A 16,825-nucleotide genomic window follows, 5' to 3' on the forward strand; every position below is an offset into this window, starting at 1 on the left:
ACCAGCAGAAAGACAGACATTTGTGTTGTTTGGTGTAAGTTAAACGCTAACTGCACTTATTTTAAACAAAAGTCTCACCACTACCAAAAAGAGAGTCACAACGGACAACATCACCAGACATTCTTACATTAGGCCACTCTGTGGTATTTTTGCTTATCCTATGCCTAAAATAGCAGCTCTTATAAGATCATTGTATTCATCTTCTAAATCTCTAAGATTGCTGTTTAAAACACATACAATGGATCAATAATCAGGTCAAACTTTACAACAAAAATTTCTGAAAAGTGGTGAGGAGTAAGAGTAGGTTTAGGTGGGGAAACGTATTGGTGACTAGGAATGGAGAATGTAGGCTAGAAGGAGAGTGAGCTGCAATCTCATTTTATTTCTAAACATATTTATTGCCAAACCAATATAGTGTATGTCAACAATCGGGGCAAACTTTACAACAGAAAGTTCTGGAAACTGGTGGGGAGGAGGGGTAAACGTAGGTGGCGAAATACATAGGGCAGTAAGAGTGGAGGATATAGGCCAGAAGGAAGCACAACTGTTTTATATTTCTAAATGTGTTTATTGCCTAACAAACAGACCCCAAAACGCAGCCGACAACACAAGTAATTCCTTCTCTCTCACAGGAATCTGAGGTAATGTAAATATTCGTATAGACATAATTAACTTTCTTTGAAACTTCTTTTTAACTACTTAAACCATGCCAGGGCAGATTAAATGATAAATTAAATGTTATGCAGTAAAACAGGGATTGCACATTTTCATTGTAAGTTTAATTTAGATTTCAATTCTTAGAAAACAGAGTGCAAGTATTATATACTTAAAGAGTTTAAGAAAAAGATACTGATATGGAGCAAAGGAATCAAAGGAAGAATTTTCTTGAGTAGATGACAAACCTGTTCCTTAAAATCTTAGATTAGATAAGTAAGGATAAATCTATTCAGGTAGTAGTTCTTGCTGTGAGATGGTACAACACAGCAAATTAATGAGTCAAGCACTAAATTGTTGTTCCCCTGAGGAGGAAGAAAAATATTTTTATTCTGTCATCCTCTTGTTAGTCTTCTCATAACAAAAGAATCCATGACTTAGAATGCGTTTGGATGCTCCATAATGCTTTGTTGACAGCCATGGAGCCCCAAAAGGGCAAAGACTGAGGCCCAGATTATCAAAGGTATTTAGGCACCTAAAGATGCAGAAAGGTGCCTACTGGTATTTTCAAAAGCATCAAAGCAGGTTAGGTGCCTAAGTCATATTGAAATCTTTATATAAAGTAAAGGGTGTGCATGATATGATTTGTGTGTTTTACAAGTACCTAGGGATCGATTTACAGCAGAAACTATAGGGCAGATAGTCTAAGGGAGTCTGGACTCATTGTCACTTCGATACATTTTCCAGTTTCTGAGGAAAGTTAGTTTATGATACAGAGAAAACAACACAAGCTGGAGACCAAAGGAAAAATCTTGACTCCAGTAAAGTCAAACTGTTATACTCTGTCTTCATATATTTGTCTTAGGTTTCAGCAATGGACTCTCTCTCAGCATCAAACGGTAGCTTTACTCTTGACCTTTTCAAAAAGCTGAATGAATCTTTTAAAGGCAAAAACATTTTCTTTTCCCCTTGGAGTATTTCATCTGCTCTGGCCATGACTTATGTGGGGGCAAAAGGTAACACTGCAACGCAGATGGCTGAGGTAGGTTGTGAAATTTGACTATGTACTGTATATATCTCGAGATGACAAATGGTTCCTACACACGCTACAACAACCTGATACTACAGTATTAAACACAATGTCTTTGAAGGAATGGTGAATGGAAATGCTGGGTAGACTATAGGGAATAACAAATTCACTGCAATTTTAACTAATTTCAGAATTTCCCAGTAACTCTCTGTACTCTACACTGTTCAGGTACTCTGGGCCAGATCCAGTGTTCTGTTCAAAGGGAAAGCTAAACTAGAAGGTCAAGTTCTAAACTACTGAGGCAACTCCCTGTAAAGAGGAGTTCCAGGTGGCAGCTCCTGGCCCTATTGGCTTGGGGGCTTTCCTGAGGTGAAAGGGGGCTTGGTCGGAGCACACTGATCCTGGGCAGCTGAGTGGCTCCTAGTAACTTCTCCATGTTTCTCCTTAACTTCCCTAGGCAGAGATCTCCTTTATTTACCTCAGTTTTCCAGAATTCTCTTTGGATTGAGGTTCTCTGAATCCAACAGGTAACCCACTGAGAGGGAAAAGTCCCCTACTCACACTGAGGACCCCATCATTTCTCAACACCTTTACTAGCCCCTGCATCTCACTTGCTCCTATACTTCCCAGAGTGGTGCTGCTGGTTTGCCAGATAGGAGCCACCCCAATAGTTTAGAACCTGACCTTCCATTTTAGCTTTCCGTTAAAACTCAATTTAACATTATTGTAAACATTTTTCTAAGATGTGAATATCAGCGTTCTGTACATAAATAAATGCCAATACTGAAAACGTGGCTTGGTTCGTCCATAGCTCTTCCATGACAGTCGACTTACACGCACAATTGAAACCTTTTCAGTTTAGTCCTATTTCAGTCTATTTACATTTGCCTGAATTTTGCTAATAAAAATGATAAAGTTGCATAACCATTGTAATTTGCAGGGATCATACCTTGAATTGTGTTTTGTTGCTGCTACTACCTCTGCTTTGAGCATAAATATATCTGATCATTACTATTTGATGGCTCTGTGATTACACCTTCATATGGCCATTCCGTGTACTCTGCAACTAAACTTCATTGTCTTTTTAATATAGCTTGTAAACCCTTGGGGGAAGCACTGAACCTTTTTATATTGTACAGCATCTAGCACATCAATGATGCCCAATAATAAACAGAGTACAATAATAAATGGCTGAAACCATCATGAATTTCACATGGTCGGACTATATGTCAGAGTTAAGTTCCACCTGATTCATAATGATGATCTGTTATTAAGCCAGCAATGTGACTGTGTGGTTATGACCTGGGTCTCAGTTACATTCAAATCATCATTGAAAATCATAGATATGGTGTCCTTAGCATGCTAAGTAGCAACCATCTTTGCTGACTAATTATAATAAATTGGAGGTTTTGACAATTAGGTCGCTAGTAATTAATTTGTGTACACATTTGTCTTAGATAGCGGTCTTCAAATATATTTACTATTTTTACAAACTCGGCTTGCAGGTGCTTCATTTTAAGAAAACTACAGGAACCGGAGGCTGTTTGCAGGTGACAAGAACTTCTCGTGGGAGGCCAAAGAAAAGGAAGATGGTATTCTTTAGAACAAAAATAAATCCGCTGTCTTTCTGGGAATAGGAAAGTTCAACAGCGGCACTAGTTTGGATCAGGCTATTGGTTGTTTTCAGCCTACATCTATATTGCTCCCCTCACCCTGAAAAATTGTAGTTAATAACCAATTAAGATTGCTTAAGTGCAAAACCCACTCACTCAAACCTTCAAAGGCAGGAAAGGCACCTTGATTCACACTCCTGAACAGCAAGGTAATACGCCACTGACTCTGCACCTCCCCAGGGAACTCCCTTCCACCTCACATATGTACAGATGGACCACACACACCCACACCAATGCAAAACCTGAACTCTGACTTCAGAGACTGGATAGCTACAGACATATCCTACAGGCATATGTGCAATTGTGAAGGGTATGATGTGTCAATATAAAGAGGGAAAGCATGATGTGGAAGTTAAGGTGGGAGTGGGGTATGTGACAATATATTGAGTCTAGGGAAGATTTGGAAAGTGTCTGTGGGAAGGTAGGAGAATGGCCAGGTGCATGTGGTGGTGGCGAGATGGGCGGGGGAAGAGACAGTACCCTTATTTCCCCAGCAGATGCATTCTGATGAATCTGCCTTGGTTCATTAGACTGGAGGGGGAAGCTGCCTGAAGTGTTCTGTTCTTCCGACAGCTCTAAGGACAAGCCCCTTTCCTCTCATCATTTTTGGAGTGGGTCAGGATAGGGGTGGATGTTCTTCCTGAAGAGGTCTCAAAAGCCTCTGTGCCAGCATTTTCTGCAGGTGAACCAGCTGTAGTTCTCAGCAGGGAATCCATAGCTTCTGAACTAAGGACAGTTTGTTAGACAAGGTCTTCTGCTTTTTAAGAGAAACAGAGGCTTCTATCTCTCACCTTCTAAGTCCCCTAACTTGCTCCTCTTTTATAATCCCTCAGTAATGGCACCCCGTTGCTGCTTCTAGTGCAGAGGGAAAGCTATCCCTCATCCCCAACAGAGGTGTGCTCCATCAGAGATGTGATTTCCACCAGAGTTGTATGACCCTGTGTTGAATATCACAGTCTCCATTGCGCAGGAGTGGAGCTCAAACTTTAAGTCCCACCTAAGCTGTAGCTCTAAGTACTCACCTGATAATGTTTGTAAAAGTCTTTGCAACAAGGGAGACACTGACCTGCTCACTATCCAGTGGAAACAATCTGATTACAGACAATTCAGTCAAATACAGAGTTAATAAACAGAAAAAACAGAGAAATCTGCCGCGCCCTACCCCCCAGTAATTTCTGTCGAGTGTAGTAATCTTAGGAGTTACAAAATTTTCATAAAGAAAATGTGATTTCCAAGTTCACTGTGTCTTTTTTAAAGGAATCTGAGGACTGCAAAGCTGAAGACATTCATTCTGAGTTCCAGGCATTAATCTCTTTAATCAACAAACCCCAAACTTCTTATTTGCTTAAAACTGCCAACAGACTGTATGAGGAACAGACCTTCCAATTCCATAGTGTAAGTTGAATACTTTTACAAAGCTGAAGAGAAAGTTTTGAAAGATATTTATGACACTCAATGATTCAAGTTATTAATAGAGCAGATTGAAAATTTTCCAAAGGAACAATTTGCCAATGGGAAATGCTGATGTGATAAAACTGAAATGTTTTGTGGGAACATATAGATTTTGTTTAAATTTCTGATGAAACATTATCAAAACTCTTTATTTCAATAAAGTCAAAGTGCTTTGTTTTGACATTATCTGTTTAACTTTTATATTAGATAGTATACATTTATATTATTACTTATAGTTCATATTATATACAACTGAAACAAAGCACTTCAACCTTGTTAAAATGGAAAATTTTCATGCATTCTAAGGCCAGAAGGTACCACAGTCATCATTTAGTCTGACCTCCAGAGAACATCCCCAAAATAATTCCTAGATCAGATCTTTTAGAAAAACATCCAGTCCTGATTTTTAAGTTGTTGGTGATGGAGAATCCACCATAAACCTTGGTAAATTGTTCCAGTGGTTAATTACTCTCACAGTAAAAAAAATGTACATCTTATTTCCAGTTTGAATCTGTCTAGCTTCAACTTCCAGCTACTAGATTGTGTTATACTTTTCTCTGCTAGTCTGAAGAGCTCACTGTTATTTGTTTATTCCCTATGTAGGTACTTATAGAATGTAATCAAGTTATCTCTTAACCTTCTCTTTGTTAAGATAAGTAGATTGAGCTCCTTGAGTCTACAACTACATTTTCTGTTCCTTTAACCCTTCTCATGACTCTTCTTTGAATCCTCTCCAGTTTATCAACATCCTTCTTGAATTGTGGGCTCCAGAACTAGACACACAGTGCCCAGTTATCCTTACGATTAGATCATTTTGATATTTCCTAAAAGAATGTTTTCAGAATTATCATTTCACAGAAAATGTCAAAATTTTAACTTTTTGTTCTGATTTGGGATGAAAGGGAATTTCCAGTGGAATTGAAATAGAGATTTAATCAGCTCTAATTATTAAATATACTGTACCATAGATCTTACTTTTAAATTTTATCTAGCTTAAGTTGAATTGTACTCTCTTTAGCATTGTAGTAGTTACGTTGTACAGCAATCTGAATGTTTTTAAGTGATGCCATTTTGAATTTATTTTAATAGCAAATTTTCTCTCCTACCTTTCAGGGATACGTAGAATTCGTTAAAAACTATTACCATGCAGAGCCCCAAGCAGTTAACTTTAGAAAAGCTGCAGAACAAGTCAGAAAAGAAATCAATTCCTGGGTTGAAAGCCAAACTGAGGGTAAGCTAAGAACAAACAATCCGAGCTTTGCTCTTCTCCCACTATAGTTGCTAATTCCTTTTGGGTAGGTGGCTGCATTTTTACATGTGTTCCTCCTGTAGTCAGGCACTAGTGGAGCTAATGTGGAAATTGAGGATGGAGAGGTGGACAGTTGAACAGCTTCAAGTGTCTGATTCAGAATATTTTGAATTCAATGGAAAGACTCCCATTGACTTCCCAAGGACTTCAAAGAAAGAAGGGAGCAGCCTTTAGAACCTGATTTCCTGATTCTAAAGAATCAATAGCTCCTGCAAGGCCTCTGGTCTCATGGGCCACCGTCACTGCTGGAACTATAGGAGCAGGATTTATGACCATGGACTCCCTTTTTCATGAGCCTGATTCTTCACAGCCTAGCCCCTTGTGTTGTTATTTACTCCTGTGCAAAAGGAGGATGAAATGGGTATAAAATGCTACCATTCTGATTTGGCAGAATTTAGAAACTCACTCAGAGATCAGGGGTTCTGAGGCACATACATTCTCAATGGATAATTAAAGAGAAAGCAAAATTAGAAATAGCCACTTGCTGTACTGCACTGGAATAAAAACACCATTCTTCTCCTTCTGAAAGGGAAAATCCAGAACCTGCTGCCTAGAGGTTCTGTTGATCCCAACACCGCACTGGTCCTGGTTAATGCCATTTACTTCAAAGGAAAATGGGAAAAGAGATTTCTGAATGAAAACACATCTGAGAATCTCTTCAGATTGAGCAAGGTATGTTTCACTAATGTTCATGCTGTTGAACAGTAAGAAACCTCCATATAGCATGAAAATCTTTCACCCACAGTTCATATTCCATCATAAAACTATTGGTAGCTCGACACATGGCCTAACGTAAATAACTGTGACAATTTTAATATTTAGTTAGTAAAACTACTACATAGTTTAAGCAAAGATTTGAAAAATGGGTTTTAGCTTCAAGAGGAGACTGATGGGCCCTATGTTATTAGAAACATTAGTGAATACCCTAATATATGCCAAGTCCAGCAAATTTTTACTTTAGCAATGCTCAAAACCAGGTTCATTATGAAAAATGCCAAAAGACACGTCACTAAGTCGGTTCTAGCTATAAGAAATCACAGATTATTATGTGGTAACACTCCTACTGACAGATGCAAGTCTATAATTCACGGATTTGGAAATGAATAAATGTGAATACCCTGTTAATGTGAAGGCTGTGCAGCTCTATAGACCAGTAGGTCTCAAACTTTTTTTTACTGGTGACCCCTTTCACATTGCAAGCCTCTGAATGCGACCCCCCCCTAATAAAGCGGAGGCAAGTGGGATGTGGGGTGGAGGTTGACTGCTCATGACCCCCCGAGGGGTCCTGCAGAGGGGCTGGCCAGGGCTCAACCCTCTCTGGGGTGGCAGGGAGCCACACCGCTCACTACACACAGCTGAGGTTTGGGGAATTAGTCCGGCTGCGGGAGTCTTTCCTGGCGTCCCCTGCGGAGGCAGAAATAAGTACAGTTATGCCAGGGCCCTAGGTCAGGGTGGGGCAACAATGACTCAGGCCCTCAGGCAGGGGCTGAGCAATAATGCTATAGCAGTACCAACATAAACAGTAGCAAGCCCAGGCGCTAGGTCAGGGCGGGGCAATAATGAGTCAGGAGCTCAGGCCCTCCGGCAGGGCTGAGCAACAGTAGGCCCAAGCCTCCAAAAGGCCTGGGAGAGGGGGAGACTGCCACCCACGGGTTGGGTGGCAGGGGGGACGCAGGCCCTTCCACTCCACTGCGTCCCAGCCCGGGGCCCTAGCAGCGGCAGAAGACCTGCTGCAGTGTCCGTGGGGATCCTGGCCGCAACACACTGACATGGGCTCTGGCAGTGCTGCAGCCAGACTAGGGTTGGCTGCCCCCGGGCTACTTTCTGACTCCCCCTCTTGTGGTACCTCAGTCACGGCGGTGTCCTCCGGGGCGGTCCAGCACCATGGGTTCCTCGGGGTAGTGGGCGAGCAGCAGGCCCGGCAGCTCCTCTGGGTAGTGAGCACAGGGCAGGTCCGGCAACTCCTCCTGGTCGTGCGTGCAGGGCAGGTCCGGCAAGCCCTGGCGGGCACCTTGGGCCACGAGGGTTTCCCAGTCGTGGGCTAGGCTAGAGGCATCTGGCCTCCCCGGCAGCTAGCCTTTAGTGAGCTCTGAGGGCAAGCATTTATACTTCCGGGTCACCGCCTGATCCTCTGAGGGGCGGGCTCAGAGCACCCTAGCTCCGCCCACCCCGGCCTCCGGATGGGCTCGTCCTTCTCCGGGCAGGTGGGGAACCACACGGCCTCACTACAGGTCCCGACCCCCAGTTTGAGAACCCCTGCTATAGACTATAGTAACATTTTCAAAGGCACCTACGGGATTTAGGAGCCTAAATCCAATTTTTCAAGTGATTTAGGAGCCTAACACTCATTTAAAGTCATTGTGACTTAGATTAAGGCTACAAAGCACCGTTGTGATAGTCTAATCTGACCTCTTGCCTAACACAAGCCACAGGACTTCTCTGTACTAAATTCCTGCTTCCAGTCCAATAACTGTGCTTGAACTACTGCATATCTTTTAGAAAAATAGCCAATCTTGATTTTTTAAATTTCCAGTGATGGAGAATCCAGCACAACCCTGGGAAGTTGTTCCCATGGTTAATTACTCTCGCTGTTAAATATTTGTGCCTTAATTTCTAGTCTGAATTTGTTTAGCTTCAACTTTCAGCCATTGGTTCTTGTTCTACCTTTATCTGCTAGATTGAAGAGCCCTATATTATCAGTTGCTGTTCCCTATGTAGGTACCGATAGTCTATGGAACTCAGGAGTTGCAAACACATAGGAAGTGAAGTTGTAAAGGACTTTATGAAACTCCTACAAACCAAAATTACCTCTCATGCAGCTAAATATAGCACACACACACATCCTTTGCACAGCACTGCTCCATAACGGAAACGAAGTGACCTTTCTGAATCAATGAAACTTTACAAACACTGAGTTTTTGTATTTATTATCCATGAGGCATCATTAATATGTACAGAATCCACTCTACAGCTGCTACTGCTAAGCCACCAGAGAGTCAGCCAAAGGCAGCATTGTTCTGTTTTGCCATGGTGGTGAAGATACCAAAGCAGCCCCTGCATGCAGTGACCTTTCTCCTTGTACTTAGAGGTTCCCCAGAATTTTCAGTGTTGGGAGCTGTGCACCTCCCTCCACTCTGTCTCCTCAAAGGTCTTCCCTGTAATAGGAACAAATGTCAGGAAACTCAATGAGGTGATCCTTGCAGAATTTTCTGGCTCCTCTGTCCCACCTTCTGAGAGTTATTATGCATGTACTGGGGAACAGTGGAAGATGAGTCCAGGTCATGGAAAACAATGCTTTGAGACAAACAACAGGACAATGAATATTGTCTCATGAAAGGAACCCTGTTAAACCATGCAATCAACTTTGGTTCATAAAACTGTATTCAAACTTTTATTCTTATTTCATCTGAAGCAAGTCATACATATTTACTGATAACCCATATGTTTCAAAGAAAGAAGTAATATTTATTTTCTTATGGAGATATATAATTTCACAGACCAAGACTAAACCGGTGCAGATGATGTTTCTAAAAGATACATTTCCAATATGCTACTTGGAAACAATGAAGGTCAAAATTGCTGAGCTTCCATACGTTAATAATGACCTCAGCATGCTCATCCTATTACCAGATGACATTGAGGATAAATCTACTGGTCTGGAACAGGTAAAACCATTATACCATATTGCTGTTCCACGAAAGTGGAATTTAACGTTTCTTCAGTGTGAGACAGCTACGGGATAATGTTCAGAATGAGTTTAGCAACATCCTGTACATTAATGTATATGGCTGTAGACAAATGTATGGCATACAAGTGCCTTTTTGTGATCAGGATAAGAACTGGGAAGTGAAACTTAGCAGTTCTGACGACGACACCACCTAAGGTACAATGTTAAGGGGTATCATTGGCATGATGTATTATTATCTAGATGAAGCCCAAAAGAGCACAAGGAATTTTCCAGAACAAATAAACCAGGTCTGTGTCCCAGAATAGCTAACAGCCTAGTTTCAGATACGATGCAATGAGAGAGTAACAAACCATAAGGAAGTAGGCGGCTTGTAGCAGGGGGATAATTGGTTTCGACATGTGCAAATCTTGTGGATTCCATAAAGTCATACATGTATTTAGGGAATACTTGATTCTCTAGTATGATATGCAGGATTTTCAGCATTCTGTTGGGATAGCTGCATTGAGTGGGAAGTATAGTACTTGCTATACATTATGTGGTGATTCCCCTAAACAAGAATTCCAAACTGGTTGTTGAAGCCAGTTCTTTTGTCCTGTTTCTGTTGCCTACAAAGTGGACCACAATCTGACTCTCTGGCCCCTTGCAATTAATGCTCTTCCAAGAGCTGTACTCCCTTTCCCCCTGTTTTCTGGGCTCTCTTTATCTAGTGAAATAAGTAATTAGTAACCCACCTTGCAAGGGACTAAGCTCCTCACAGTAGGTGCTGAATGCCTCAACTCAATGGGAACCAAGAGAGCTCAACAACATAAAAAATAAGATGCTCCGTTTGCAAGCACATCAGGGCAAGGACCATATCCTCTTACTTGTCTGCAAGACCCCATGCACACCAATCATATATAGTTGTGATGGGACAAGTCTTCCTTGCATGCACATGTAGCTGTTCTATTAACATTAACAGGAGCTCTATATGTGCATAAGAGGGGAACATTCCCATGTATGTTTAAATAGAAAAAACAAGGAACTCCTCTATGGACCCAATCCTGCATTCAAGGTCACCTCCCATTTAGATAAATGGGAGCATACATCACTTAGCACCTTGCAGGATCAAACCCTATTTGCATGTAGCACATCCTATAATGATGGCAATAGCCGGGGTGGTAGCAAAGTATGTGTTTCGTGCCTTTATGATGAGTTTTTTTCATTTACTCATGATTTCATTTTTGCTCTTTAATTGTCTAATTCCCTTTCTTTCTTAACTCACTACAGCTAGAGAGGGAATTGACCTATGAGAAGTTATCGAAGTGGACCAGCCCAGAAATGATGAAGACAACTGAAGTGGAGTTGTTTCTGCCCAGGATCAAGCTGGAAGAGAGCTATAACCTCAAGTCCACTTTGAGCAGTATGGGGATGAAAGATGCCTTCAGTCAGAGCCAAGCTGACTTCAAAGGGATGTCTGAGCATAATGATCTGTTTTTGTCACAAGTTTTTCACAAATCCTTTGTTGAGGTCAATGAAGAGGGCACTGAGGCTGCAGCTGCCAGTGCAGTCGTTGTAGTAGTGAGATCATCTTTAAATCACGTAAGATTTAAGGCAGATCACCCTTTCCTCTTCTTTATCAGACACAATAAAACCAACAGCATCCTCTTCTTTGGCAGATTCTGCTCCCCCTAGAATGTATTACTCTCTGCTACCAAATAACATCATTTGTTCACCGTGCAATAGGAAATACAAATTGAAACCTGAAATTCAAAGCTTAGGTCTAGTTCTTGCTTTTAGTTAGAGCCCTGAGCATAAGCTGCCTCCGTCAGGAGTAGCCTCAGAAGTAATTGTGCCTCAGAGACACACACTGAGGCACATTTTCTCCTGTGCTCCTCTGCTGTACTGAGCAGACAGTAATCTACTGCAGCCCCTTACAGAGTGCAGCATACTACCCACTGCACTGAGCCTGCTCTCCTGGCTAGTGTTATGGGGTCCAGAGTCATGGCTCTGTAGCCTCTGTCCCTCTCCACTCATTTGTTCACAGGACAGGAGAATACATCTCAGCGTTCATGCCATGACCGCAACACCATGCCTGCAGACAAGATGGGGGCAGGTCTAAAGCAGTCATGCAGAATGATTTGGGGGACGAGGGAGCTCTTAATCTCTGCTACTGTCGCCCATGGACACATTAGACCCAGTCACAGTCAAGTGCTTAATAATTAAGTCTCTTCTTCGCACGTATTGCAGGTCTGTATACAAAGGATAACAGAAAACACATTAAAGTTCTGTTTGCAAATCCCAGGCATAACAATGCCAGTTAATGACAGCGATTCAGCATTAATTCTGAATTTCATAATATTTGCCTTGAGTTTATTTATGAAGTTTTTCCCACCCAAAATATATTTTCTTTTGTTCTTTCAGAGTGTTAAAATAGAAATTTAACCTCATCACATAATGACCACAGCATTCTATTTGGAACTATGCCATTCTGTCTAAATGACAGATGCTTGATCATTTAGAAGTCAGTCTGCTGGACATACATTGTACATTCATAAGTGCTAAAAGAGTTCTTCAATCAGTAACAACACTGCTCATAGAAGCATAGGAAAATCAACATTAGGCCAAATCCTCCACCCATTGATTTCATTAGGAGTGTGATTTGGCTGACTAAAGTGTTATCACATAGACCGTAACGAGTTTGTTAGAGATTTTATTGTCTGACGTGTAATAAACTTGGAAGTGTACAAAAACATTACATATCTTTAGTTTAAATTTTCACTTTGAAAATTAACATTTTGGAAATTATTGTAATTTCATAAAATCTAAGGCAAAAGCATGTGAAATTCAGTGCTCCCTAGAGGCTCTTTAAACTAAACATTTATATTTACTAAGACCATCCTTTACCTCCCTAAGGGCCCAATTCAGTTTTTACTGATGTTAGAGGAAGGACTCTGGATGAGGCACTAAACATTCTGCCAATGCTCTCTGACAATGTTGGCACAGAGTCAGTGAACTGGCCTAGCCTCCCCAGCCAGTGAACTTGTCATCTTTGTCCATTTCATGACCTGCTGCTGTTTCTAGAGGGCTATGCAGGTGTGTCATGTTGCTCATACTAATGTTTGTTCCTGTGCCTGACTTTTTTAAAATATTTGTAAATTAGATTGTCTAACAATTCTGATGGGCACAACTGATATGAAAACTTTCACCAGCATACCTCCTGTCTGTCTATATGTCCATGAGCATTATAATCTAAAACCTGCAGCATTCAAACAACAGTCATGTGTTGTTAATGTAATTACTGGTTGTAATTTGCACCCATTCCTAGATACCTGTATCACTAATAAAGTAGAAAAAATAGACTTTCATTTCAAGAATGCAGTTTAGCAAAGATATTCCTGTTATTTACCCAAATTCCAATGTGCTTTTAGCTGATATTTTACTCCATAACTCTAGTGTGTGACTTGCACTTAAAGCAATAAAAAAACACCATGATTATGTTTCTATAATTCAAATTGGTGATTTAGTTGATTATAGATAGTGGGGGGTTTGCGGAGCAGGGGAGTTGTCAATACTGTTTTGTTATGCTATGATAGTCTAAGCACTCTTAATATTTACAGTATGTTTTCATTGTTACCATTCCAAAATGATCGTCATTTAACTAGGGTTGATTATGCCCAGTGCTTAATTTGTAATAAAAGAGGTGCCAGGGCTCAACAATTTTTTTTTTTTTTTACATACATAACAGATTTAGCAAGCCCAGAGGTGCTGGAGCTGTGAACTGCCAAGCCTAGAGGTGCCGGGGCTCAGCCCTGGAAAAATCTGGCACAAATTAAGCACTGATTACGCTCAGCTGAGATTTTTAAAAATACCATTTTCTTTGTCTGCATTAGGCTGCAAAATGGTGTTTAAAATCAAAATTATTTAAAATGTTAGCTAATACATTTAGTAAACACATCTCCTTTTCCCAGTCTAGACAGGGCCTTAGTAACTTGCTTCTATGAATTTGCCAGGAGCAGCATGTATGAAATTTAACCCTAACAGAACAACTCAAACCAGCAAAGAAGGCAGTGTGTGCAAACTTCACTGAACATAACTAGCTCACTAATACAAAGAAAAAAAGTAAGTATTTCTCTATATGTACCCAAATACACATATATATAAATACAGATTCAGACAACAAACCAAATTCATGGCATGTACACTGAAGCCAGTGAATTTGAATTCTATTACTGCAGGACTTAGTTTGGCCCAGATTAGATGCTGAAATTTGTTTGTTTTGTGACAACTGCTTGTGACACCACTGGACATGAGTTTTATTTGTTCAGCTGCTTAACAAATCTGTTTTCACAGTACAGCTGTACTAGAGTCACAGATGCTGACCAGAACTACCGGTATTTGTCTAAGCCAGCAGGGCGTATGCTACCTGAAAGAAATACTGTAAAACTGATTATACCGAAACAAAAATTAATAAATCTTACTTTTCTAGACGAGTGTACACATCCACATAAAATATCACAATGAACCAGTTGTGCTCCTCCCTTGCAAGTGAAAAATACTCTCTATGTACAAGTATCGGGGGTAGCCGTGTTAGTCTGTATCCACAAAAACAAGGCGTCCGGTGGCACCTTAAAGAGTAACAGATGTATTTGGGCATAAGCTTTCGTGGGTAAAAAACCTCAGCTGAAGGAGTGAAGTTTTAGAAGTGAGGTATTTTACCCATGAAAGCTTATGCCCAAATAAATCTGTTAGTCTTTAAGATGCCACCAGACGCCTTGTTGTTCTCTATGTACAGTTTACACAATATACATTTGCAGCCAAACCCACCTGACAGTACATTCCCCTTTCCGCTCCTGTCTATACAAACGAAAATAGATTTTCTTTTCCACGCGCATCACTGTCCTTCGGTTTTAAGGTGTAATTAATTATTAATTATTATCATTATTATTATGCATTAGATCTTTTGTTCTGGTAGGGAAAAAAAGTGACGGGGGCGGGGGGGGGGTCACCGAATTTACAGCACAGCCTAGAGGTCCCTATCAAGCCCCCCTCCCCGCCTGAATCGTTCCAGCACGTCTCTCCTCCATCCAGATCTCTGTTCACCCCTCTCCTCCGGCAGCGCTAGTGGGAGCTTGGAAATTGGGGCCGCGTTTAAACTTATTAGGCAAAAGGCAGAGAAAGGGCACCAAGGTTCTCTCAGCACGAGCAATGAGCGTGTGCACATGCTCGGTAGTAGGACAGCCTCGGGCAACGCGATTGCAAGTGTAACCCTTCTGCCAGGCCAAGTTGATAGCAGCAAGGGCCGGGTTCAGTACATAGGGGTCCCTTCCCAACAGCGTGACACAGAACCAGCTCGAGCCCCCACCCAGTGACCTGGAAAAATCTTACACACGCCCCTAGGCGCCTCGAAGAGGCAATATTTCCCCTCTCGCAAGCACAGAGCCTCGGTGTAGCAGAAAATGTTTAATAACATGAGGTAAACGACATAGCATTAAATTGGGAAAACACCACAACTAGAGTTCATAGACCAAACCATGAGCGAAGACCCACCCCAGCAAATTGGGCCGTGTCCTCTCCTGTTGGTTCTTGAAACCAGCGACCCAAGAATCACCAAAGTCCCAAAAGTCCACCAATCCCAAAGTCTCTTGGGTCCAGCAACCCAAGAATCACAAAAGTCCCAAAAGTCCAACAACCCCCCAAAGTCTCTGTCCCTGATCCGTGCAGCCCCAGAGTTCAAGGGGGGGGGGGTGAGCAGGGTGTTAAGGGGCACCTTACGTGATCCGAGGCCAACCGGCTGCTTCTCCGTGGGGTTCCACCGCAGCCTTCACCACGAACTGCTCCACTGCACCCGCAGTCCCACTCCTGCCGTCCCATGAACTGCTCTGGCTGCCGCTCCGCTCCGCTGACCGACCTGTGAGCCACGCCGCTCCGCTCACCGACCTGTGAGCCGCTCCGCTCCAGCCGTCCCTTGGGCCGCTCCCACAAGGCTCTGCTCTGCTAGCTGCTCCTCCAGCCGCTCCGCTCACCGACCTGTGAGCCGCTCCGCTCACCCCCGCTAAGCTAAGTTAGCTTGCTTCAGGCTCCCCCACTAGTTAACACAGCCTCAGTGATCTCAGCTCTTAAATAGCTTTAGCTCTTTTGTGATTTCAGCTCTTAGGCCTTGTCTTCACTTACCGGAGGGTCCGGCGGCAGGCAATCGATGTTCTGGGATCGATTTATCGCATCTGGTTAAGACACGATAAATCGATCCCGGAAGTGCTCGCAGTCGGCGCCGGTACTCCAGCTCGCCGAGAGGAGTACGCGGCATCGACGGGGGAGCCTTCCTGCCACATCTGGACCATGGTAAGTTCGGACTAAGGTACTTCGAATTCAGCTATGTTATTAACGTAGCTGAATTTGCGTACCTTAGTCCGAAATGGGGACTTAGTGGGGACCAGGACCTTAGTGATTTCAACTAGTAGTAGGGGAGCCCCAGTGCTCGTGCACTATTGGCCCCAAGTGAACTCACCTCAGCTATCTGTAACTAGATTCCTAAGGGAATCAAAGCTAGCTCTGACATTCAACAGTGGAGAAAGGAGAAGGTGCAATTGGTGTTTCAGGCCCACAAAAAGGACCCACACCACCAGGTACCAATATCTGCCCCCAACCACTCTCTATTCACTGGTTTTGTAACCCATGCCCCTTGACAAGCAAATGCTACTTAGGTAATGGTGAATGACTCACTCAGTCCTTCTGTCATACACCAGTTCCACTGGCCTTGATTCACCGAATCAGGGTAACAAAACTTTATTCTTCCTGCCCCAATAACAGAGAACCTGGGATCCCACACCAGCCAAAGTAACCACTTTGAGTTGCTGTTGTTTCATGCCAGGCGAGTGGGTGTGCCTATGCAAACAAGATCAGCCCCTGGAGTTCTTTTCCACACTCGCCATAATTCACCACCAGATATCAGGGTAGAGCTCATCCTGACTCTGCTTACACAAGTAACTCTGCCGGATAAACATCGGTCCTGCAAGCCTCGCCCTCCGCAGCTGGTGCAGGAA

At 42.4% G+C, this 16,825-nt stretch overlaps 1 protein-coding gene across 2 annotated transcripts; it reads left to right on the forward strand.

Moving 5' to 3' along the window:
* Positions 1-504: 504 nt before the first annotated feature.
* Positions 505-13,524, forward strand: LOC117873143 (serpin B10-like). 2 transcript variants are annotated; one of them, XM_034762210.1, is made up of 8 exons: positions 505-641; positions 1,520-1,696; positions 3,190-3,276; positions 4,615-4,752; positions 5,923-6,040; positions 6,648-6,790; positions 9,616-9,783; positions 11,073-13,524. In XM_034762210.1, exons 2-8 carry the CDS (start codon positions 1,529-1,531, stop codon positions 11,475-11,477), a joined length of 1,227 nt encoding a protein of 408 aa, XP_034618101.1. In that variant the 5' UTR covers positions 505-641; positions 1,520-1,528; the 3' UTR covers positions 11,478-13,524. The 2 variants fall into 2 exon arrangements, with proteins under 2 accessions (XP_034618101.1, XP_034618102.1); XM_034762211.1 differs by having other exon boundaries at positions 3,190-3,234; positions 11,073-13,523.
* The last annotated feature ends 3,301 nt before the right edge of the window (positions 13,525-16,825 follow it).

The sequence above is a fragment of the Trachemys scripta genome, chromosome 2 (genome assembly GCF_013100865.1).
Source record: "Trachemys scripta elegans isolate TJP31775 chromosome 2, CAS_Tse_1.0, whole genome shotgun sequence".
NCBI lineage: Eukaryota > Metazoa > Chordata > Testudines > Emydidae > Trachemys > Trachemys scripta.